The following is a 26,431-nucleotide window of genomic DNA, read 5'->3' as shown; positions in this document are numbered from 1 at the left end:
ATACGGTGGAGTATGAGGTTTTTCGGATGATGCTCGGAAACGCACCGTGACGTACCTATGAATTTCATGTGGTTGATGATTTTTGGAGTTTTATACGCATTATTTTGATTGGATTTAGTCTTCAACAGTTTTGATTGGATTTTTGGAGTTTTATACGCATTATTCTGAATTGTTCTTTATTCTCTGCAGGTTGGTGTTGTTTCTGATTATGACTTGTCTAAAGCAGAAAACAAGTAAGAGCTTGCACCATTTATTGCTTTTTTTCATACTTTAAGTGCTTTTCTTAGGACCTTTCAAATTGTTTTTACAAATTATCTTGTTGAACTTATAATTAAAAGTAAATTATGTTGGTTAATAAGCTGAAGTAAGTTATCCAAACATTCTTAAGTCATTGTAGAAATTCAGTGCATTTCATTTTCAACTCAAATAGCTATCATCTATTTTCATGTTATTTTATCTGTTAATGACTTTTTTCAAATAGCCAATTTTTACTTGATTTCTATTTTAAATTTTGCAACCTGCTTTTCCTTCAATTATGTTGATTATGGCTCCGTCATTTTTCAGTGATGGGTCAGCCTAATCAAACTATACCTACTGAATATGTCATGAATGAAGTTGGTTCAACAGCAACAACTGAAGTTGTTGGAGCAGAATTAGTTAATACCCAACCTACAAAGAAGAGGAAAGCTAGTGCAAGTGGTTCTAGGCAATCATCTGCTTGTTGGGAGCACTTTATTAGATTACCAGATGACTTAGTTGATACACCAACTGCAGCTTGTAAACACTGCCACAAAAAATACCTATGTGACCCTAGGACTCATGGCACCACCAACATGAACCATCACATTCTAAAATGTGCAAAGAAGCCTAGAACCATTTATCCCACCCAAACTATTCTGACATACCCCTCTGCAGAAGGATCTAGTTTGGGTCATGTTAGCTCCAAATTTGACAAGCAAGCTTGTAGAAAAGCTTTGTCAATTTTTGTGGTTCTAGATGAACAACCATTTAGTGCAGTTGAGGGGGAAGGTTTTAAGTACTATTCTAAAGTAATGCAGTCCCAGTTTACTCTCCCATCTAGGCGTACAGTAGCTAGAGACTGTTTTCAGCTACACTTGGATGAGAAACAAAAACTAAAAGCCTTCTTTAAGTCTGACTGCAATAGAGTAGCACTTACTACTGATTGTTGGACTTCTATCCAAAATCAAAACTACTTAACCCTTACGGCACACTTTGTGGATAACGAATGGAACTATCAAAAGAGAATTATAAGCTTCACAGTTATTCCAAACCACAAGGGTGATACGGTAGGTAGGAAGATTGAAGAGGTGTTAAGGGATTAGGGAATTAGGAATGTGTCTACCATAATTGTTGATAATGCAACTTCAAATGATGTAGCTGTAGCATATTTGCATAGAAAAATATCAACTATGAATGGGATGATGGGGGATGGAAAATGTTTTCATATGAGGTGCGCTGCTCACATATTGAATTTGGTGGTAAATGAGGGTTTGAAAGATAAGCATTTGTCTATTACTAGTGTTAGGGATGCTGTTAGATTTGTCAAGTCCTCACCTCATAGGGCAGCCAAGTTTAAAGAGTGCATTGAATTTGCTGGAATAACTTGTAAAAAACTAGTATGTCTCGATGTTTCAACTCGTTGGAACGCGACATATTTGATGCTTGAGGTTGCAGAGAAATTTCAAGCTGCTTTTGATAAGCTTGAGTATGAAGAGTCGAGCTATAGGGAGTTCTTTGGAAAAGGTAGTCCTCCTAGTAGTGATGATTGGGACATTGTTAGAGCTTTCATCTCTTTTTTAAAGTTATTCTATGAAGCAACTAATGTTTTTTCCACCTCTCAAAGTGTGAGTTTATATAGTGCTTTTCACCAAGTGTCTGCGATCTATTGTGAGCTGAAGCAAGCTACTATGAACTTGAATGGTGTTTTTGCAAGTGTGGGTGGGGACATGATGGAAAAGTATAATAGATATTGGGGGTGTGCTACTAAGATGAACAAGTTGATTTATTTTGGAATCATTTTGGATCCAAGATACAAGTTGAGTTATATTGAGTGGACTTTTAAGGATATGTATGGAGTCGGATCTGTGTTTGCTACCGGGTTGATCAAATCTATAAAAGAGAGCTTACAAAAATTGTATGATTGGTATAAGCAAGCTTATGACCAAAATCATAATAGACAACCTCTTGGTAATGGTGAAAACAATGTTTCCAATGATGAAACAACAGCTGGCCGTCCTTCACTAATGGCTAGAGCCGATGCTTTTGAGCAACATTTAGAGGAACAAGACTCGATTGATCAACAAAATGAGCTTGAGGGTTTTTACTCTAGTAAGTGTGTCAAAAGGGATCCTAAATTTGACCTTCTTGTGTGGTGGAAACACAATTCAACACAATATCCTATTTTATCTACAATAGCTAAAGATATTTTTGCCACACCAGTGTCTACGGTTGCATCAGAAAGTGCCTTTAGTACGGGAGGGAGAGTCTTAGAAACTTATAGGAGCTCCCTAAAACCTGAAATGGCAGAGGCATTAATTTGCACCCAGAATTGGTTAAAGTCGTCTTTTACCTATTTCAAAGACTTGAACCTCATGGAAGATTTTGAGCTTTCTGAAGATATTATAGCAGGTAAAATTATTTTTAAAAATGTTATATCTTTATTTCATAATTGTTATATATTTCTAAAAAAATGTTTATTTCATTATTTTAGAATTTGAAGAAATTTCTTCTACAGCAAGAAGAGGATCTTTACCATCTCAGCCACAACCTTCTGGTTGTGCTTGAAAAATATGGAGGTATATTTACTTTATTAATTTGATTTATTTATTACTTTATTCCTTTTTAAAGCTTAATATTTTTCTTGTTTAATTTTTCAGTTCAACTATGTTTTTTGAAGTCATATGTGACTTATATTTTGTGACTACTCAATGGTCAAATAATATATATTTTGTCCCGTAAATGAGGGAAGAAATTGCAGTTCAGAAAGCTAAGGAAACAGAACTTAATAAAACCATTCACATTACAGGTTCGCTTAGTCATTCACGCCAAATCTATTTTTTTTTGTTCTTAATGCTGTTGAAGGGTGCTTAATTCTCTTTTGGTTGCTGCACATTTGTTTTCTCAGATGGTGTTGTTTCTGTTATGAGTTCATTCTGCAAGCAACTTAGTTGATAATGTGCACACTGTCTCTGGCAGATGCACATCTTAGTTATTGCATCTTATGTGTTAAACTCCTAATTCATGAATGCACATCTGTCTTCTGATGCATCTTATGTGTTGAACTCCTAATGCATGAATGCACACATCTGTTATGATGCCCTGTATGCAGTTATGACCTTTTTTGTATGACTAATCACTGATGTAGCAGTTATCGAACATTGTGTTTTATAACCAGCAAATAACCTCTTTTTGGTCTTAGCTAGTTTGAGCATTCAGTTATATTTTCTATGCTCACAAATTTGTAATTATTTCTGAAAATAGATCGGATCAGTGTTCCGTGTTCATATTCTTAAAATTATTTACATGAGTTGCGTAATAATTATGGAACTAGTTGAAAAACTGTAAACCTTAGTTTTTGCTTGATGTGTTTAAATAGGTACTGCATGATGGGGCAAAGGAGTTGGCTCAAAACGATCTTAATTCTGCAAAGTATGTTATATCCGATGAGAGCAAGGTACTTCACTACTATAAAGCCTCCTTTATCCATTACTATGGTTTGTTAATAATGGTTGAGTAGTTTATGTTCTTGTATGTCGTTACTGAGTTATTGTGCAATCTTGTATGCTACTCTTTGCATTTTATTAATCACAATATGGTATACAGAATGGTTAACTTCATTAATGTATTTTTATTATTTGGCAGCCCTGTTGGAGAAAATAAAAGAAGTGGTGAAGTATATAGACTCTTTGATGTTGGTGGCCAGAGAAATGAGAGGAGAAAGTGGATCCATCTTTTTGAAGGAGTTACAGCTGTTATATTCTGTGCTGCAATTAGCGAGTATGGCCTGCCATTTGATTTTACATCATAATGTGGTTAATAATGACAATGATAAAGTCTGTTTGGGAAATTTTATTTTCAAATAGTGTGTACTACAAAAATATCCAAGTTATATTTTAAATACTTTCTGTTCGTTTTTATTTTGCCATATATAAAATGCTTGCCAATGACTAAAACCATGTTTGATGTTAGTTGTGATTTTAAAGCATGTTAGTAGACAACAATTCATCTATCAAGTGTTGTTGCCAAAAACATTGTACTTGTGAGATTTGAAAAGCGCAAGTGTTGACTTTGATTTTCCTTCCAGGTATGATCAAACACTTTTTGAGGATGAAAGCAAGAACAGACTGATGGAAACTAAGGAGCTTTTTGAATGGATCCTGAAGCAACCATGTTTTGAGGTTTCCTTTCACGCTTTTCTTAAATTCTAACATCTACGTTTATTTGGTAAATTCTGTTGTCAACTAAGGGTTTGGTTAGATTGACTTATTTGAGCTTATTGACTCATATAAACACTTCGTGAGATTGTTTGGGAGAGCTTACGGAAGCAACTTATGTCATGTCCATGAACTATTTTCAACATATTTCCATAACTTCTCAAGGGTAGCTTATAAAAGCAACTTATAGTTTATGTGAAAACAATTTGACTTTATTTTATCTTTTGTTATAGAGTAGATACATCAGCACTAATAAAATAAATGTTTAAGCTATAAGTAAGTTGTTTATCCAAACAGGGCCTAATTCTTTTCAAGTTTCCTCACACATATATATGACACTTATATAGGAAGCTTTATACTATTTTGGCATTTAACATTTGTTCCTTTCTTTTCTTGACAGAAAACGTCCTTCATGTTATTTTTAAACAAGTTTGACATATTTGAGAAGAAGATCCTGAATGTAAGAACCATCTGTAACACCCTTCTAAAATACCCCAAATTAATTAATTCAACAAAATATAAATCAGAGTAGATATGCAATCAAGGGTGTCACACTTGACACTTCACACCATTCACCAAAATAGTTTGTCATGCTCATTTAATAATCAAAATAAAATATTGCACAATTCGCAGCGGATATGCAAACCATGTAACACATTACATGTAGAATTGCTCAACAACCAAAATGAAAACAAGTAAAACATCCCGTCCCGATGTTACATATACCAGAGCATGACTCACTAAGGAACTACACTAGACTCCAAGCACTAGCTTCTACTCAATCACTGCTCGTTACCTGAAACATAGTTGTAAGGGTGAGTTCCTCAATCGATATAATAAGCATTATAAAATATCATGTAATGTTAAGTAAATTAACACATTCATCACCCTAATCATATCACACATTCAGCAACGGCAACATCAACTCATACTCATACTCACACAAAACACACGTATATATTGGAATACATCCATTCATATTATACGCCATACATACATTATGCAATGAGACTCCATGCATGCGGTACCGACTATTCGTGAACACATAGTTCAACCTCACCGATCAAACCCAGATACGGCTACCAAGCTCACTAGTCCCACTCATTTGAGACCTAGTGACTCACTCACTAATTCCTCACCATGGGAATTAGCTACCACCCCAAGGGCTATGCTATGCACGCTAAATCACCTAGCATGCAAACATCAACAACAATCCACAATAACTCACTCACTAATTCCTCACCATGGGAATTAGCTACCACCATAAAGGCCATACTATGCACGCTAAATCACCTAGCATGCAACATCAACAACAATCCACAATGGACATATGCTCACACTCTAAGCCATAAACAGTCCATTCACAATTGCATACATAACAGATACATTCACAGCATTATGCATACCATCACACATCATCAGCATATGTATCACAGAATCATATTCATATCATTCCAAATAATAAATCACAGTATTAGCACACTCTACTAATACCTATACTGCTCAAAACAACGGGAAATGATCCCTACTATATCATACATCAGTATATCATTCACCCATATAGGCCAATCATCAAATGTGTACACACAATTCCATTCCAGAACGTACACACTATTTAAATATCAATTTTTCACTTTTCAAACAGTGTTAACCGGTTAACGCCCTGGGTTAACCGGTTAACGCAACACAGAACACGCTTTCTGACAATTTTTAACAGTGTTAACCGGTTAACGCCCTGGGTTAACCGGTTAACGCAAGACAGACAGCAATTTCTCATAATTCATAACAGTGTTAACCGGTTAACACCCTGGGTTAACCGGTTAACGCAAGACAGAAAGCTGTTCCTGCGCTAACACGAACAGAATGCAGAATCCCCCGCATTTTTCGCCGTCGGAGGACTTCCGGACCTCCGATTTCGATTCCGTAAAAAGCTACACGTCCAGAAAATCACAACTCATCCAAACAAAGATTCAATCACAGTTTTTAACGTAATTTGGTCATCACAATTTGCAACATTTATCATCCAAATTAGGGTCAAATCAATGGCTTATTACTACCCATTACATGTTAACCCATAATACCCATTAAACGACGATAAACCCCCCTTACCTGAGTTAATCCGGCAATCCTTTAGTTTTAAGCTTTTCCCTTCTTCAACCCTTGTTCTCTTGCTCTTCCTCTTTGCCCTTTTCTCACTTTCTGTCGCTTCTCTGGTTTTCACGTGAAAAAAAACCCTTTTTACCAAATGGGACCTTACATATATATTCCAACTTATTATTCCAATAATAATAATCCAATAATATTCCAATTATTTAATTAAATTAATAATTATTCTATTAACTTAAATTAAATAATTATCATATTTTATCGGGGTGTTACAACTCTCCCCCACTAAAAGAGTTTTCGTCCTCGAAAACATACCTCAAAGGAATAACTCTGGATAAGACTCCTTCATCTGACTCTCAAGTTCCCAAGTCACATTGCCACCTGCTGGTCCTCCCCAAGCTACCTTTACCAAAACAATCTCTTTACCCCGCAACTGCTTCAACTCCCGATCCTCTATCCTCATAGGTGATGTTTCAACAGTCAAGTTATCTCTCACCTGTACATCATCTACTTGGACCACATGCGACGGATCAGGAATGTACCTCCTCAACTGAGACACATGAAAAACCTCATGCAAATTCGCAAGTGACGGCGGTAAAGCGATACGATAGGCTACCTCCCCTATCCTCTCCAAAATCTGATAAGGACCAATAAATCGAGGTGTCAACTTCTTCGACTTCAAAGCTCGACCAACCCCAGTTATCGGAGTAACACGAAGAAACACATGATCTCCCTCTTGAAACTCAAGTGACTTCCTCCTCTTGTCGTGATAACTCTTCTGACGACTCTGAGCAATCCTCATCTTCTCCTGAATCATCTTAATCTTTTCCGTAGTTTGTTGAACAATCTCCGGTCCAACCACAGCACTCTCACCGGACTCATACCAACATAAAGGTGTCCGACATCTCCTACCATACAAAGCTTCAAACGGTGCCATACCAATGCTCGAATGAAAACTATTGTTGTAGGTAAACTCAATCAAAGGTAAATAACAATCCCAAGCACCTCCCTTTTCCAAAACACAAGCCCTCAAAAGATCCTCCAGTGACTGAATCGTCCTCTCAGTCTGACCATCAGTCTGCGGATGATATGCAGAACTCAATCTCAGCTTAGTTCCCAAAGCCCTCTGCAAACCTTCCCAGAACTTCGATGTAAATCTAGGATCTCTGTCCGAAACAATACTCGACGGAATACCATGCAAACTTACAATTTTCTCAATATACAACTCAGCTAATCTCTCTAACGGATAATCCATTCTGATCGGAATGAAATGAGCCGATTTTGTCAATCTGTCAACAATCACCCAAATAACTTCAAAATTCTTAATTGTCCTCGGTAAACCAGAAACAAAATCCATACTGATAGTATCCCACTTCCACTCTGGAATAGCCAACGGTTGCATTAGCCCGGACGGCTTCTGATGCTCAATCTTTGACTTCTGACAAGTCAAACAGGAATAAACAAAACTCGCAATTTCTCTTTTCATTCCCGACCACCAAAATAACTTTTTCAAATCATGATACATCTTTGTAGCCCCAGGATGAATACTCAGGCCACTACGATGTCCTTCCTCAAGAATACTCTTCTTAAGTTCGGTAACATCCGGAATACACACCCGATTACCAAATTTCAAAACACCATTCTCATCAGCTCTGAATTCACCACCTTGACCTTGATTCACTAGAGTCAACTTATCAACCAAAAGCACATCGGATTTCTGACCCTCTCTAATCTCATCCAGAATACCACTCGTTAACTTCAACATTCCCAATTTAACACTATTGTGAGTACTCTCACACACCAAACTCAAGTCTCTAAACTGCTCAATTAAATCCAATTCCTTAACCATTAACATAGACATATGCAATGATTTCCGACTCAATGCATCAGCCACTACGTTTGCTTTACCCGGATGATAATTCAAACCAAAGTCATAATCCTTCAGAAACTCTAACCATCTCCTCTGTCTCATATTCAGCTCTTTCTGATCAAACAAATACTTTAAACTTTTATGGTCACTGAAAACCTCAAACCTTGACCCGTACAAGTAATGCCTCCATAACTTCAGAACAAATACCACAGCTGCCAACTCTAAATCGTGTGTCGGATAGTTCCTCTCATGAACCTTCAGTTGTCTCGAAGCATAAGCTACAACCTGCTTATTCTGCATCAAAACACCACCCAAACCCAACAATGAAGCATCACAGTAAACCTCAAATGGTTCCGATGGACTTGGTAATATCAGAATAGGAGCAGTAGTTAACCTTCTCTTTAACTCTTGGAAACCTTCTTCACATTTTGAGTCCCAAACAAACGCTTGCCCCTTTCTAGTCAACATCGTCAACGGTAACGCCAACTTAGAAAATCCCTCAATGAATTTCCTATAATAACCTGCAAGTCCAAGAAAACTCCTTATCTCAGAAACTGACTTCGGAGCTTCCCACTTAGATACCGCTTCTATCTTAGAAGGATCAACAACAACAACACCGCTTGAAATCACATGACCAAGAAAACTAATCTCTTCTAACCAAAATTCACACTTGGACAGCTTAGCAAATAACTTCTTTTCTCATAGAACTTCTAAAACCACTCTCAAATGTTCAGCATGCTCTTCTTCAGATTTCGAATACACCAAAATATCGTCAATAAACACCACAACAAACTTGTCTAGGTACGGATGGAAAATCCTATTCATATACTCCATAAATACCCCAGGCGCATTAGTCACACCAAAAGGCATTACAGAATACTCGTAATGTCCATACCTTGTTCTGCAAGCAGTCTTCTGAATATCCTCAGTTTTCACACGTATCTGATGATACCCCGATCTCAAATCTATCTTGCTGAACACACTCGCACCAACCAACTGATCCATCAAATCATCAATCCTCGGCAAAGGATACCGATTCTTGATCGTCACTTTATTCAGTTGCCTGTAGTCCACACACAACCTCATAGTACCTTCTTTCTTCTTAACCAATAACACTGGTGCACCCCACGGTGACACACTCGGACGAATGAATTTCTTATCCAACAGATCTTCCAGCTGACTCTTCAATTCAGTTAACTCAACAGCAGACATACGGTACGGAGCCATCGACATCGGCCTAGTACCAGGCACTAAATCAATCGAGAACTCAACTTCACGATCTGGCGGTAATTCATTCACTTCTTCAGGAAACACATCAGGAAAATCGCACACCACAGCTAGATCGCAAATTACCAGTTTATCTTTAGCCTCCAAAGTCGCTAACAGCATAAACAACTCTGCCCCATCTGCTACTGCCTCATTCACCTGCCTTGCTGATATAAACAAACTCTTTCCTTCTTCAATCTCAGGAAAGATCACAGTCTTATCAAAACAGTTGATATAAACTCGGTTAAACACCAACCAGTTCATACCCAAGATAACATCAATCTGCACTAGTGGAAGACACACGAGGTCCATCCCAAAGTCTCTACCAAAAATACTCAATGGGCAATTTAAACAAACTGAAGTAGTAGTCACTGAACCCTTCGCAGGAGTATCAATCACCATACTCCCATGCATCTCAGATATCTCTAATTTAAGTTTCACAGCACAATCCAAAGATATAAAGGAATGAGTCGCACCTGTGTCAATAATAGCTACAAGAGGAAAGCCATTAATATAACACGTACCTCGGATCAAACGATCATCTGCAGAAGTCTCAGAACCCGATAAAGCAAAGACCTTGCCTCCCGACTGGTTCTCTTTCTTCGGCTTAGGACACTGTGGACTGATATGACCCACCTCTCCACAGTTGAAACAAGTCATAGTCTTCAACCGGCACTCTGCAGCCAAGTGACCACCTTTTCCACACTTGAAACACTTCTTCTCAGTACTGGTACACTCATGGATACGATGTCCAGCCCGACCACATCTGTAACACTTAGCAGGGGCACTGGAGTCTCCCCCACTAGGTCTCCTCATCCCACTCTGTCTCTGGAAACCTTTGCCAGCTGCATACGGTTTCCCACGATCATTCTGATTCTTGCCTTTTTTATCAACCCTCTGCTGATAGTTCTCCGCTCTGGACTTGGTATCTTGTTCAAAAATCCTGCAACAGTCAACCTGTAACACCCTTCTAAAATACCCCAAATTAATTAAAACAACCAAACATAAATCAGAGTATATATGCAGTTAAGGGTGTCACACTGACACTTCACACCATTCATCAAAATAATTCGTCATGCTCATTTATTTATCAAAATAAAACATTGCACAATACGCAGCGGATAAAGATCAAATCAATCATACAAGCCATGTAACACATTACATGTAAAGTTGTTCAACAACCAAATGAAAACAAATAAAACATCCTGTCCCGATGTTACATCTACCAGAGCATGACTCACTAATGAACTACGCTAGACTCCAATCACTAGCTTCTACTCAATCACTGCTCGTTACCTGAAAACATAGTTGTAAGGGTGAGTTCCTCAATCGATATAATAAGCATTATAAAATATCATGTAATGCTAAGTAAATTAACACATTTCATCACCCCAATCAGATCACACATTCGGTAACGGCAACACCAACTCATAATCACAATCATATTCAACACAAACACAAAACACACGTATAGTATTGGAATACATCCATTCATATTATACGCCATACATACATTATGCAATGAGACTCCATGCATGCGGTACCGACTATTCGTGAACATATAGTTCAACCTCACCGATCAAATCCAGATACGGCTACCAAGCTCACTAGTCCCACTCATTTGAGACCTAGTGACTCACTCACTAATTCCTCACCATGAGAATTAGCTACCACCCCAAGGGCTATGATATGCACGCTAATCACCTAGCATGCAAACATCAACAATAATCCACAATAACTCACTCACTAATTCCTCACCATGGGGATTAGCTACCACCATAAAGGCCACAATATGCAAGCTAAATCACTTAGTCATGCAACATCAACAATCATCCACAATGGACATATGCTCACACTCTAAGCCATAAACAGTCCATTCACAATTGCATACATAATAGATACATCCACAACATTATGCATACAATCATACATCATCCACATATTTATCACATAATCATATCATGCCGCATAATCAATCACAGTATTAGCACACTCTACTAATACCCCTACCACTCAAAACAACGGGAAATGATCCCTATTATATCACACGCCAATATAGGCCAAACATCAAACATGTACACCACATTTAAATATAAATTTTTCACTTTTCACACAGTGTTAACCGGTTAACGCCCTGGGTTAACCGGTTAACGCAACACAGAACACGCTTCCTGGCAATTCACAACAGTGTTAACCGGTTAACACCCTGGGTTAACCGGTTAACGCAAGACAGACAGCAATATTTCACAATTCATAACAGTGTTAACCGGTTAACACCCTGGGTTAACCGGTTAACGCAAGACAGAAAGCAATATTTCACAATTCATAACAGTGTTAACCGGTTAACACCCTGGGTTAACCGGTTAACGCAAGACAGAAAGCTGTTCCTGCGCTAACACGAAGCAGAATGCAGAATTCTCCGCATTTTCCGCCGTTGGAGGACTTCCGGACCTCCGATTCCAATTCCGTAAAAAGCTACACTTTCGGAAAATCAAGACTCATCCAATTACAGATTCAATTACAGCTTTAACATAACTTATTCATCTCAATTTTTCAGCATTCAACATCCCAATTAGGGTCAAATCAATGGCTTATCACTTCCCATTACATGTTAACCCATAATACCCATTAAACGACGATAAACCCCCCTTACCTGAGTTAATCCGGCAAATCCTTTAGCTTCAAGCTTTTCCCTTCTTCAACCCTCGCTCTCTTGCTCTTCCTCTTTGCCCTTTTCTCACTTTCTGTCGCTTCTCTGATTTTTACGTGAAAAACCTTTCTTTACCAAATGGAACTCTTATATATATTCCAACTTATATTCCAATTTATATTATTCCAATAATAATAATAATTCCAAATAATAATAATCCAATTATTTAATTAAATTAATAAATATATTATTAACTTATTTTAAATAATTATCTTATTTTTATCGGGGTGTTACAACTCTCCCCCACTAAAAGAGTTTTCGTCCTCGAAAACATACCTCAAGTGAATAACTCAGGATAAGACTCCTTCATCTGACTCTCAAGTTCCCAAGTCACATTGCCACCTGCTGGTCCTCCCCAAGCCACCTTTACCAAGGCAATCTCTTTACCCCGCAACTGCTTCAACTCTCGATCCTCGATCCTCATAGGTGATGTTTCAACAGTCAGGTTATCTCTCACCTGTACATCATCTACTTGGACCACATGCGACGGATCAGGAATGTACCTCCTCAACTGAGACACATGAATAACCTCATGCAAATTCGCAAGTGACGGCGGTAAAGCGATACGATAGGCTACCTCCCCTATCCTCTCCAAAATCTGATAAGGACCAATAAATCGAGGTGTCAACTTCTTCGACTTCAAAGCTCGACCAACCCCAGTTATCGGAGTAACACGAAGAAACACATGATCTCCCTCTTGAAACTCAAGTGACTTCCTCCTCTTGTCGTGATAACTCTTCTGACGACTCTGAGCAATCCTCATCTTCTCCTGAATCATCTTAATCTTTTCCGTAGTTTGTTGAACAATCTCCGGTCCAACCACAGCACTCTCACCGGACTCATACCAACATAAAGGTGTCCGACATCTCCTACCATACAAAGCTTCAAACGGTGCCATACCAATGCTCGAATGAAAACTATTGTTGTAGGTAAACTCAATCAAAGGTAAATAACAATCCCAAGCACCTCCCTTTTCCAAAACACAAGCCCTCAAAAGATCCTCCAGTGACTGAATCGTCCTCTCAGTCTGACCATCAGTCTGCGGATGATATGCAGAACTCAATCTCAGCTTAGTTCCCAAAGCCCTCTGCAAATCTTCCCAGAACTTCGATGTAAATCTAGGATCTCTGTCCGAAACAATACTCGACGGAATACCATGCAAACTTACAATTTTCTCAATATACAACTCAGCTAATCTCTCTAACGGATAATCCATTCTGATCGGAATGAAATGAGCCGATTTTGTCAATCTGTCAACAATCACCCAAATAACTTCAAAATTCTTAATTGTCCTCGGTAAACCAGAAACAAAATCCATACTGATACTATCCCACTTCCACTCTGGAATAGCCAACGGTTGCATTAGCCCGGACGGCTTCTGATGCTCAATCTTTGACTTCTGACAAGTCAAACAGGAATAAACAAAACTCGTAATTTCTCTTTTCATTCCCGGCCACCAAAATAACTTTTTCAAATCATGATACATCTTCGTAGCCCCAGGATGAATACTCAGGCCACTACGATGTCCTTCCTCAAGAATACTCTTCTTAAGTTCGGTAACATCCGGAATACACACCCGATTACCAAATTTCAAAACACCATTCTCATCGACTCTGAATTCACCACCTTGATCTTGATTCACTAGAGTCAACTTATCAACAAAAAGCATATCGGATTTCTGACCCTCTCTAATCTCATCCAGAATACCACTCGTTAACTTTAACATTCCCAATTTAACACTATTGTGAGTACTCTCACACACCAAACTCAAGTCTCTAAACTGCTCAATTAAATCCAATTCCTTAACCATTAACATAGACATATGCAATGATTTCCGACTCAATGCATCAGCCACTACGTTTGCTTTACCCGGATGGTAATTCAAACCAAAGTCATAATCCTTCAGAAACTCTAACCATCTCCTCTGTCTCATATTCAGCTCTTTCTGATCAAACAAATACTTTAAACTTTTATGGTCACTGAAAACCTCAAATCTTGACCCGTACAAGTAATGCCTCCATAACTTCAGAACAAATACCATAGCTGCCAACTCTAAATCATGTGTCGGATAGTTCCTCTCATGAACCTTCAGTTGTCTCGAAGCATAAGCTACAACCTGCTTATTCTGCATCAAAACACCACCCAAACCCAACAATGAAGCATCACAGTAAACCTCAAATGGTTCCGATGGACTTGGTAGTATCAGAATAGGAGCAGTAGTTAACCTTCTCTTTAACTCTTGGAAACCTTCTTCACATTTTGAGTCCCAAACAAACGCTTGCCCCTTTCTAGTCAACATCGTCAACGGTAATGCCAACTTAGAAAATCCCTCAATGAATTTCCTATAATAACCAGCAAGTCCAAGAAAACTCCTTATCTCAGAAACTGACTTCGGAGCTTCCCACTTAGATACCGCTTCTACCTTAGAAGGATCAACAGCAATACCACCTCTTGAAATCACATGACCAAGAAAATTAACCTCTTCTAACCAAAATTCACACTTAGACAGTTTAGCAAATAACTTATTTTCTCGTAAAACTCCTAAAACCACTCTCAAATGTTCAACATGCTCTTCTTCAGATTTCGAATACACCAAAATATCGTCAATAAACACCACAACAAACTTGTCTAGGTACGGATGGAAAATCCTATTCATATACTCCATAAATACCCCAGGCGAATTAGTCACACCAAAAGGCATTACAGAATACTCATAATGTCCATACCTTGTTCTGAAAGCAGTCTTTTGAATATCCTCAGTTTTCACACGTATCTGATGATACCCTGATCTCAAATCTATTTTGCTGAACACACTCGCACCAACCAACTGATCCATCAAATCATCAATCCTCGGCAAAGGATACCGATTCTTGATCGTCACTTTATTCAGTTGCCTGTAGTCCACACACAACCTCATAGTACCTTCTTTCTTCTTAACCAATAACACTGGTGCACCCCACGGTGACACACTCGGACGAATGAATTTCTTATCCAACAGATCTTCCAGCTGACTCTTCAATTCAGTTAACTCAACAGCAGACATACAGTACGGAGCCATCGACATCGGCCTAGTACCAGGCACTAAATCAATCGAGAACTCAACTTCACGATCTGGCGGTAATTCATTCACTTCTTCAGGAAACACATCAGAAAAATCACACACCACAGCTAGATCGCAAATCACCAGTTTATCTTTAGCCTCCAAAGTCGCTAACAGCATAAACAACTCTGCCCCATCTGCTACTGCCTCATTCACCTGCCTTGCTGATAGAAACAAACTCTTTCCTTCTTCAATCTCAGGAAAGATCACAGTCTTATCAAAACAGTTGATATAAACTCGGTTAAACACCAACCAGTTCATACCCAAGATAACATCAATATGCACTAGTGGAAGACACACGAGGTCCATCCCAAAGTCTCTACCAAAAATACTCAATGGGCAATTTAAACAAACTGAAGTAGTAGTCACTGAACCCTTCGCAGGAGTATCAATCACCATACTCCCATGCATCTCAGATATCTCTAATTTAAGTTTCACAGCACAATCCAAAGATATAAAGGAATGAGTCGCACCTGTGTCAATAATAGCTACAAGAGGAAAGCCATTAATATAACACGTACCTCGGATCAAACGATCATCTGCAGAAGTCTCCGAACCCGATAAAGCTAATTCCCATGGTGAGGAATTAGTGAGTGAATCATTGTGGATTTGTTGTTGATGTTTGCATGCTAGATGATTAGTGTGCATAGTCTAGCCTTCGGGGCTGTAGCTAATTCCCACGGTGAGGAATTAGTGAGTGAGTCATTAGATCTCAAATGAGTGGGACTAGTGAGCTTAGTAGCCGTATCTGGATTTGATCGGTGAGCTTGAACTGTATGTTCAAGAATAGTCGGTACCGCATGTGTGGAGTCTCATTTCATAATGAATGTAGGGCATATAATATGAATGGATGTATTCCAGTATTATATGTGTGTTATGTGTTGTGTTGTTGATGTTGAGTATGGTTGAGATTATACATATGCTATATGTTACTGTTGAATATGATGTTTGATGTTGAGTAAGGTTTTTGCTTTATCGGGTTCTGAGACTTCTGCAGATGATCGTTTGATCCGAGGTACGTGTTATATTAATGGCTTTCCTCTTGTAGCTATTATTGACACAGGTGCGACTCATTCTTTTATATCTTTGGATTGTGCTGTGAAACTTAAGTTAGAGATATCTGAGATGTTGGGTAGTATGGTGATTGATACTCCTGCGAAGGGTTCAGTGACTACTACTTCGGTTTGTTTGAATTGTCCTTTAAGTATTTTTGGTAGAGACTTTGGGATAGACCTTGTGTGTCTTCCACTAGTGCAGATTGATGTTATCCTGGGTATGAACTGGTTGGTGTTTAACCGAGTTTATATCAATTGTTTTGATAAGACTGTGATCTTTCCTGAGATTGAGGAAGGGAAGAGTTTGTTTCTATCAGCGAGGCAAGTGAATGAGGAAGTAGCTGATGGGGCAGAGCTGTTTATGCTGTTAGCGACTTTGGAAGCTAAAGATAAACTAGTGATTGGCGATCTCGCTGTGGTGTGTGATTTTCCTGATGTGTTTCCGGAAGAAGTGAATGAATTACCACCAGAGCGTGAAGTTGAGTTCTCGATTGATTTGGTACCTGGTACTAGGCCGATATCGATGGCTCCGTACCGTATGTCTGCTGTTGAGTTAACTGAATTGAAGAGTCAGTTGGAAGATTTGTTGGATAAGAAATTTATTCGTCCGAGTGTGTCACCGTGGGGTGCACCAGTGTTGTTGGTTAAGAAGAAAGAAGGTACTATGAGATTGTGTGTGGACTACAGGCAACTGAATAAAGTGACGATCAAGAATCGGTATCCGTTACCGAGGATTGATGATTTGATGGATCAGTTGGTTGGTGCAAGTGTGTTCAGCAAGATAGATTTGAGATCTGGGTATCATCAGATACGTGTGAAGACTGAGGATATTCAGAAGACTGCTTTCAGAACAAGGTATGGACATTATGAGTATTCTGTAATGCCGTTTGGTGTGACTAATGCGCCTGGAGTATTTATGGAGTATATGAATAGGATTTTCCATCCGTATCTAGATCAGTTTGTCGTGGTGTTTATTGATGACATTTTGGTGTATTCGAAATCTGAAGAAGAGCATGTTGAGCATTTGAGAGTGGTTTTAGAAGTTCTCCGAGAAAAGAAGTTATTTGCTAAACTCTCTAAATGTGAATTTTGGTTAGAAGAGGTGAGTTTTCTTGGTCATGTGATTTCAAGAGGTGGTGTTGCTGTTGATCCTTCTAAGATAGAAGCGGTGTCTAAGTGGGAAGCTCCGAAGTCTGTTGCTGAGATTCGAAGTTTTCTTGGTTTGGCTGGTTATTATAGGAAGTTCATTGAGGGATTTTCTAAGTTGGCGTTACCGTTGACGATGTTGACTAGAAAGGGGCAAGCGTTTGTTTGGGATTCGAAATGTGAAGAAGGTTTCCAAGAGTTAAAGAGAAGGTTGACTACTGCTCCTATCCTGATATTACCGAGTTCGTCGGAACTATTCGAGGTTTACTGTGATGCTTCATTGTTGGGTTTGGGTGGTGTGTTGATGCAGAATAAGCAGGTTATAGCTTATGCTTCGAGACAGCTGAGGGTTCATGAGAGGAACTATCCGACACACGATTTAGAGTTGGCAGCTGTGGTGTTTGTTCTGAAGTTGTGGAGGCATTATTTGTACGGATCAAGATTTGAGGTTTTCAGTGATCATAAAAGTTTGAAGTATTTGTTTGATCAGAAAGAGCTAAATATGAGACAGAGGAGATGGTTAGAATTTCTGAAGGATTATGATTTTGGTTTGAATTACCATCCGGGTAAAGCAAATGTAGTGGCTGACGCATTGAGTCGGAAATCATTGCATATGTCTATGTTAATGGTTAAAGAACTGGATTTAATTGAACAGTTTAGAGACTTGAGTTTGGTGTGTGAGAGTACTCACAATAGTGTCAAATTGGGAATGTTGAAACTAACAAGTGGTATTTTGGATGAGATCAGAGAGGGTCAGAAATCTGATGTGCTTTTGGTTGATAAGTTGACTTTAGTGAATCAAGGTCAAGGTGGTGAATTCAGAGTTGATGAGAATGGTATTTTGAAATTTGGTAATCGGGTGTGTATTCCGGATGTTGCCGAGCTTAAGAAGAGTATTCTTGAAGAAGGACATCGTAGTGGTTTGAGTATTCATCCTGGAGCTACGAAGATGTATCATGATTTGAAGAAGTTGTTTTGGTGGCCGGGAATGAAAAGAGAAATTGCGAGTTTTGTTTATTCCTGTTTGACTTGTCAGAAGTCGAAGATTGAGCATCAGAAGCCGTCTGGGCTAATGCAACCGTTGGCTATTCCAGAGTGGAAGTGGGACAGTATCAGTATGGATTTTGTTTCGGGTTTACCGAGAACAGTTAAGAATTTTGAGGCTATTTGGGTGATTGTGGATAGATTGACAAAATCGGCTCATTTCATTCCGATCAGAATGGATTATCCGTTGGAGAGGTTAGCTGAATTGTATATTGAGAAGATTGTAAGTCTACATGGTATCCCGTCGAGTATTGTTTCGGACAGAGATCCTAGATTTACATCGAAGTTTTGGGAAGGTTTGCAGAAGGCTTTGGGAACTAAGTTGAGATTAAGTTCTGCATATCATCCGCAGACTGATGGTCAGACTGAGAGGACGATTCAGTCATTAGAGGATCTTTTGAGAGCTTGTGTTTTGGAAAAGGGAGGTGCTTGGGATTGTTATTTACCTTTGGTTGAGTTTACCTACAACAATAGTTTTCATTCGAGTATTGGTATGGCACCGTTTGAAGCTTTGTATGGTAGGAGATGTCAGACACCTTTATGTTGGTATGAGTCCGGTGAGAGTGCTGTGGTTGGACCAGAGATTGTTCAACAGACTACTGAAAAGATTAAGATGATTCAGGATAAGATGAGAATTGCTCAGAGTCGTCAGAAGAGTTATCATGATAAGAGGAGAAAGTCACTTGAGTTCCAAGAGGGAGATCATGTGTTTCTTCGTGTTACTCCGATAACTGGTGTTGGTCGAGCCTTGAAGTCAAAGAAGCTGACTCCTCGATTTATTGGTCCTTATCAGATTTTGGAGAGGATAGGGGAGGTAGCCTATCGTATCGCTTTACCGCCGTCGCTTGCGAATTTGCATGAGGTTTTTCATGTGTCTCAGTTGAGGAGGTACATTCATGATCCGTCGCATGTAGTCCAAATAGATGATGTACAGGTGAGAGATAACCTGACTGTGGAAACATCACCTATGAGGATTGAAGATCGAGAGTTGAAGCAGTTGCGGGGTAAAGAGATTGCCTTAGTGAAGGTAGCTTGGGAAGGACCAGCAGGTGACAATGTGACTTGGGAACTTGAGAGTCAGATGAAGGAATCTTATCCAGAGTTGTTCGCTTGAGGTATGTTTTCGAGGACGAAAACTCTTTTAGTGGGGGAGAGTTGTAACACCCCGATAATAATATAATAATTATTTAAATTAAGTTAATAATATGTTTATTAATTTAATTAGATAATTGAATTATTATTATTGTTATTTTGGAATAATAATTATTGGGATAATTATTTATTGGAATAAAATAAGTTGGAATAATAAAAAGTCCCATTTTTTGGTAAAAAGGGTTTGCACGTGAAAAGGAAAACACAGAGAAGCGGTTGAAAGTGGAAAAAGGGCAAAAAGGCAGAGCAAGAGAAGAGGAAAAGCTTGGAGCTCAGAGATTGCTGGATTAACTCAGGTAAGGGGGGTTTTATCATCGATTAACGGGTATTATGGGATGATATGTACTGGGTAGTAAGAAACTATTGTTTTACCTCTGATTAGATTGATGCATGATGAATTGTGAACCCTTTGGATGAACGAAATTGGGGTATAATTGAGAAAGAATTCGTAGGAATTAGATGTAAAAGTGTCAAATTTTGTGTAATCGAATAAGATACGAATTGTGTTGAAAATATGAATGATTTCTGTGTAGAAATTGGACTGTGGAAGGTTGGATTGGGTAGATCTCGTAGCAGAGAAAGCCATGGCAGATCTGAGAGTTCTGGTCTCTGGTCATACGCGTATGGCACTAGGCATTACGCGTATGAGATGGCTGGTACGCGTATGGCACTAGGCAATACGCGTATGGATGAGGAAGATGAAATTTTGAACGTGAAATGGTCTCTGGTGGTACGCGTATGGGGAAGTGATACGCGTAGCATACGCGTATGAGACAGGTGATACGCGTATGGGTTGGGCGAGGAAATGCGCAATACGCGTATGAGAGTGGGCATTACGCGTATGGATATGGTCGGGCGTGGGCAATACGCGTATGGGCATAGGCAATACGCGTATGGGCAGAATTGTGTATTTTCTGTGCTGTTGTTGTGCAGTTTTGGTTGTTTAGGCTGAGTGTTGTAATTCAGCTGATGTATGACATATTAGGGATCATTTCCCGTGGCTTTGAGTAGTATAGGTATTAGTAGAGTGTACTAATACTGTGGTTGTTGTTTGTCATGATCTGATATGCTTATGTGATAAAATATTGAGGATGTCTGATGATATGCATATCGTTGTGAATGTATATATTATGCATGGCATAGCCTTTGGGGCTGTAGCTAATTCCCATGGTGAGGAATTAGTGAGTGAATCATTGTGGATTTGTTGTTGATGTTTGCATGCTAGATGATTAGTGTGCATAGTCTAGCCTTCGGGGCTGTAGCTAATTCCCACGGTGAGGAATTAGTGAGTGAGTCATTAGATCTCAAATGAGTGGGACTAGTGAGCTTAGTAGCCGTATCTGGATTTGATCGGTGAGCTTGAACTGTATGTTCAAGAATAGTCGGTACCGCATGTGTGGAGTCTCATTTCATAATGAATGTAGGGCATATAATATGAATGGATGTATTCCAGTATTATATGTGTGTTATGTGTTGTGTTGTTGATGTTGAGTATGGTTGAGATTATACATATGCTATATGTTACTGTTGAATATGATGTTTGAACGGATATTGCCGTTGCTGAGTGCGTAGTCTGATTAGGGTGAATTGATGTGTTATTTACTTAGCATTACATGTTGTTCTATAATGCTTATTATATTGATTGAGGAACTCACCCTTACATCTATTTTTCAGGTAACGAGCAGTGAGTTGAGTAGAAGTTAGTGCTATGGAGTCTAGCGTCGTCCTTAGTGGGTCATGCTCTGGTAGATGTAACATCGGGAGGGAATGTTTGACTATGTTTTAAGTTAGTTGTTGATTCAACTTTACATGTAATGTAGTACATGATTTGAATGTCGATGTTTTGTACCCGCTGCGAATTATGCAAAAGAGTCTTATTTTGATTTAATAAATGAGCATGACAGGATATTTGATAATTGTTGTGAAATGATTGTGTGACACCCTTCGGGGCATAATTACTCTGATTGATATGTTATTATTTTAATTAAATATTTTGGGGTATTTAGAAGGGTGTTACAAAGCTCACTAGTCCCACTCATTTGAGTCCTAGTGACTCATTCACTAATTCCTCACCATGGGAATTAGCTACCACCCCAAGGGCTATGATATGCACGCTAATCACCTAGCATGCAAACATCAACAACAATCCACAATAACTCACTCACTAATTCCTCACCATGGGGATTAGCTACCACCATAAAGGCCACAATATGCAAGCTAAATCACTTAGTCATGCAACATCAACAATCATCCACAATGGACATATGCTCACACTCTAAGCCATAAACAGTCCATTCACAATTGCATACATAATAGATACATCCACAACATTATGCATACAATCATACATCATCCACATATTTATCACATAATCATATCATGCCGCATAATCAATCACAGTATTAGCACACTCTACTAATACCCCTACCACTCAAAACAACGGGAAATGATCCCTATTATATCACACGCCAATATAGGCCAAACATCAAACATGTACACCACATTTAAATATAAATTTTTCACTTTTCACACAGTGTTAACCGGTTAACACCCTGGGTTAACCAGTTAACGCAACACAGAACACGCTTCCTGGCAATTCACAACAGTGTTAACCGGTTAACACCCTGGGTTAACCGGTTAACGCAAGACAGACAGCAATATTTCACAATTCATAACAGTGTTAACCGGTTAACACCCTGGGTTAACCGGTTAACGCAAGACAGAAAGCAATATTTCACAATTCATAACAGTGTTAACCGGTTAACACCCTGGGTTAACCGGTTAACGCAAGACAGAAAGCTGTTCCTGCGCTAACACGAAGCAGAATGCAGAATTCTCCGCATTTTCCGCCGTTGGAGGACTTCTGGACCTCCGATTCCAATTCCGTAAAAAGCTACACTTTTGGAAAATCAAGACTCATCCAATTACAGATTCAATTACAACTTTAACATAACTTATTCATCTCAATTTTTCAGCATTCAACATCCCAATTAGGGTCAAATCAATGGCTTATCACTACCCATTACATGTTAACCCATAATACCCATTAAACGACGATAAACCCCCTTACCTGAGTTAATCCGGCAAATCCTTTAGCTTCAAGCTTTTCCCTTCTTCAACCCTCGCTCTCTTGCTCTTCCTCTTTGCCCTTTTCTCACTTTCTGTCGCTTCTCTGATTTTTACGTGAAAAAACCTTTCTTTACCAAATGGAACTCTTATATATATTCCAACTTATATTCCAATTTATATTATTCCAATAATAATAATAATTCCAAATAATAATAATCCAATTATTTAATTAAATTAATAAATATATTATTAACTTATTTTAAATAATTATCTTATTTTTATCGGGGTGTTACACAACCAAGTCAGAAAACACTCTGATCCGCTGATACCCAATAGCCTGCTTGATCTCGGGACGTAACCCGTTCTCAAACTTCACATATTTTGAAAATTCCCCAGTAGCCTCATCATAGGGAGTGTAATACTTCGACAGCTCTGTGAACTTAGCAGCATACTCAGTAACAGACCGGTTGCCCTGCTTCAATTCTAAGAACTCTATCTCTTTCTTTCCTCTGACATCCTCCGGAAAGTACTTCCTCAGGAATCTCTCTCTGAACACCGCCCAAGTGATCTCAGCACCCCCAGCAGCTTCCAACTCAGTGCGGGCAGCAACCCACCAATCATCTGCTTCCTCTGACAGCATATGCGTACCGAACCTGAGCTTCTGGTTATCGGCACACTCAGTCACTCGGAAGATCGTCTCGATCTCCTTCAACCACTTCTGAGCACCATCTGGATCGTATGCTCCCTTGAACATTGGAGGATTGTTCTTCTGGAACTCACTCAGTTGACGAGTAGCTCCCAGCCCCACAACATTCGGATTTCCTCCAAGTACTCCAGCTAGCATACCCAGAGCCTCAGCAATCGCAGCATCATCTCTACCTCTTCCAGCCATCTCTATTCTGAAAACCCAACAAGCTAAAACAATAAGTACTGATAGGGTTACACAACACCTATCACGTATAGGGAAACAGAATAATTACGACTCGACTCGACCGACTATGCTCTGATACCACTAATGTAACACCCTTCTAAAATACCCCAAATTAATTAATTCAACAAAATATAAATCAGAGTAGATATGCAATCAAGGGTGTCACACTTGACACTTCACACCATTCACCAAAATAGTTTGTCATGCTCATTTAATAATCAAAATAAAATATTGCACAATTCGCAGCGGATATGCAAACCATGTAACACATTACATGTAGAATTGCTCAACAACCAAAATGAAAACAAGTAAAACATCCCGTCCCGATGTTACATATACCAGAGCATGACTCACTAAGGAACTACACTAGACTCCAAGCACTAGCTTCTACTCAATCACTGCTCGTTACCTGAAACATAGTTGTAAGGGTGAGTTCCTCAATCGATATAATAAGCATTATAAAATATCATGTAATGTTAAGTAAATTAACACATTCATCACCCTAATCATATCACACATTCAGCAACGGCAACATCAACTCATACTCATACTCACACAAAACACACGTATATATTGGAATACATCCATTCATATTATACGCCATACATACATTATGCAATGAGACTCCATGCATGCGGTACCGACTATTCGTGAACACATAGTTCAACCTCACCGATCAAACCCAGATACGGCTACCAAGCTCACTAGTCCCACTCATTTGAGACCTAGTGACTCACTCACTAATTCCTCACCATGGGAATTAGCTACCACCCCAAGGGCTATGCTATGCACGCTAAATCACCTAGCATGCAAACATCAACAACAATCCACAATAACTCACTCACTAATTCCTCACCATGGGAATTAGCTACCACCATAAAGGCCATACTATGCACGCTAAATCACCTAGCATGCAACATCAACAACAATCCACAATGGACATATGCTCACACTCTAAGCCATAAACAGTCCATTCACAATTGCATACATAACAGATACATTCACAGCATTATGCATACCATCACACATCATCAGCATATGTATCACAGAATCATATTCATATCATTCCAAATAATAAATCACAGTATTAGCACACTCTACTAATACCTATACTGCTCAAAACAACGGGAAATGATCCCTACTATATCATACATCAGTATATCATTCACCCATATAGGCCAATCATCAAATGTGTACACACAATTCCATTCCAGAACGTACACACTATTTAAATATCAATTTTTCACTTTTCAAACAGTGTTAACCGGTTAACGCCCTGGGTTAACCGGTTAACGCAACACAGAACACGCTTTCTGGCAATTTTTAACAGTGCTAACCGGTTAACGCCCTGGGTTAACCGGTTAACGCAAGACAGACAGCAATTTCTCATAATTCATAACAGTGTTAACCGGTTAACACCCTGGGTTAACCGGTTAACGCAAGACAGAAAGCTGTTCCTGCGCTAACACGAACAGAATGCAGAATCCCCCGCATTTTTCGCCGTCGGAGGACTTCCGGACCTCCGATTTCGATTCCGTAAAAAGCTACACGTCCAGAAAATCACAACTCATCCAAACATAGATTCAATCACAGTTTTTAACGTAATTTGGTCATCACAATTTGCAACATTCATCATCCAAATTAGGGTCAAATCAATGGCTTATTACTACCCATTACATGTTAACCCATAATACCCATTAAACGACGATAAACCCCCCTTACCTGAGTTAATCCGGCAATCCTTTAGTTTCAAGCTTTTCCCTTCTTCAACCCTTGTTCTCTTGCTCTTCCTCTTTGCCCTTTTCTCACTTTCTGTCGCTTCTCTGGTTTTCACGTGAAAAAAAACCCTTTTTACCAAATGGGACCTTACATATATATTCCAACTTATTATTCCAATAATAATAATCCAATAATATTCCAATTATTTAATTAAATTAATAAATATTCTATTAACTTAAATTAAATAATTATCATATTTTATCGGGGTGTTACACCATCCCTATATGTAAACTTCGACATTGATGGGAGAATGAATTATCGTTCATTTCATTTCATTCTACGTCTTTGTGCAGGTTCCGCTTAACGTATGTGAATCAGATTTTGGGTATACTAGAGGCCAGGTATACAACAGTATATAATCAATTTATTGATTTGTATCAAGTAAATGATGTTGAATGGGTGGATAGAGAAAGACCTTTACGAGTTCATGATCACCGCAAATTAGTTGCGCTGAAATTTTCAGAGATGATATAATCTATGATGCACATTTACAGATTGAAACTCACTAATTATATGTCATATTTTGTATCCAATGTTGGTCTTTAAGTAAGGTTCAAGTTTGAATCTTATGAATGGAAAGCATAGTCACTGAGAGCCAATAAATGAGGTTTCACAGATGTAATTGTGTGTGTGAGTCTGTGTTTTTGCTTGTAGTTAATTTGAAGATTCTTATGTTAGCTTTGTACCTAGCTTACTTTCTCTAACTTTTTCAAGTTCATAAAATCTTTTGAACACTTGCACAAAATTTC

General features: G+C 38.8%; 2 protein-coding genes across 2 annotated transcripts; both read left to right on the top strand.

Annotated features, from left to right (window-relative positions):
- The first annotated feature begins 1,430 nt into the window (after positions 1 to 1,430).
- Positions 1,431 to 2,817, top strand: LOC127080810 (zinc finger BED domain-containing protein RICESLEEPER 2-like). Its single transcript, XM_051021104.1, has 2 exons — positions 1,431 to 2,649; positions 2,732 to 2,817. Exons 1-2 carry the CDS (start codon positions 1,431 to 1,433, stop codon positions 2,803 to 2,805), a joined length of 1,293 nt encoding a protein of 430 aa, XP_050877061.1. The 3' UTR covers positions 2,806 to 2,817.
- Positions 2,811 to 25,986, top strand: LOC127080809 (guanine nucleotide-binding protein alpha-2 subunit-like). Its single transcript, XM_051021102.1, has 6 exons — positions 2,811 to 2,816; positions 3,617 to 3,694; positions 3,758 to 4,017; positions 4,325 to 4,418; positions 4,855 to 4,927; positions 25,976 to 25,986. Exons 1-6 carry the CDS (start codon positions 2,811 to 2,813, stop codon positions 25,984 to 25,986), a joined length of 522 nt encoding a protein of 173 aa, XP_050877059.1.
- The last annotated feature ends 445 nt before the right edge of the window (positions 25,987 to 26,431 follow it).

The sequence above is a fragment of the Lathyrus oleraceus genome, chromosome 5 (assembly GCF_024323335.1).
Source record: "Lathyrus oleraceus cultivar Zhongwan6 chromosome 5, CAAS_Psat_ZW6_1.0, whole genome shotgun sequence".
NCBI lineage: Eukaryota > Viridiplantae > Streptophyta > Magnoliopsida > Fabales > Fabaceae > Lathyrus > Lathyrus oleraceus.
Note: the sequence above shows the minus strand (reverse complement) of the source record. Positions and strands in the feature narration are given on the sequence as shown.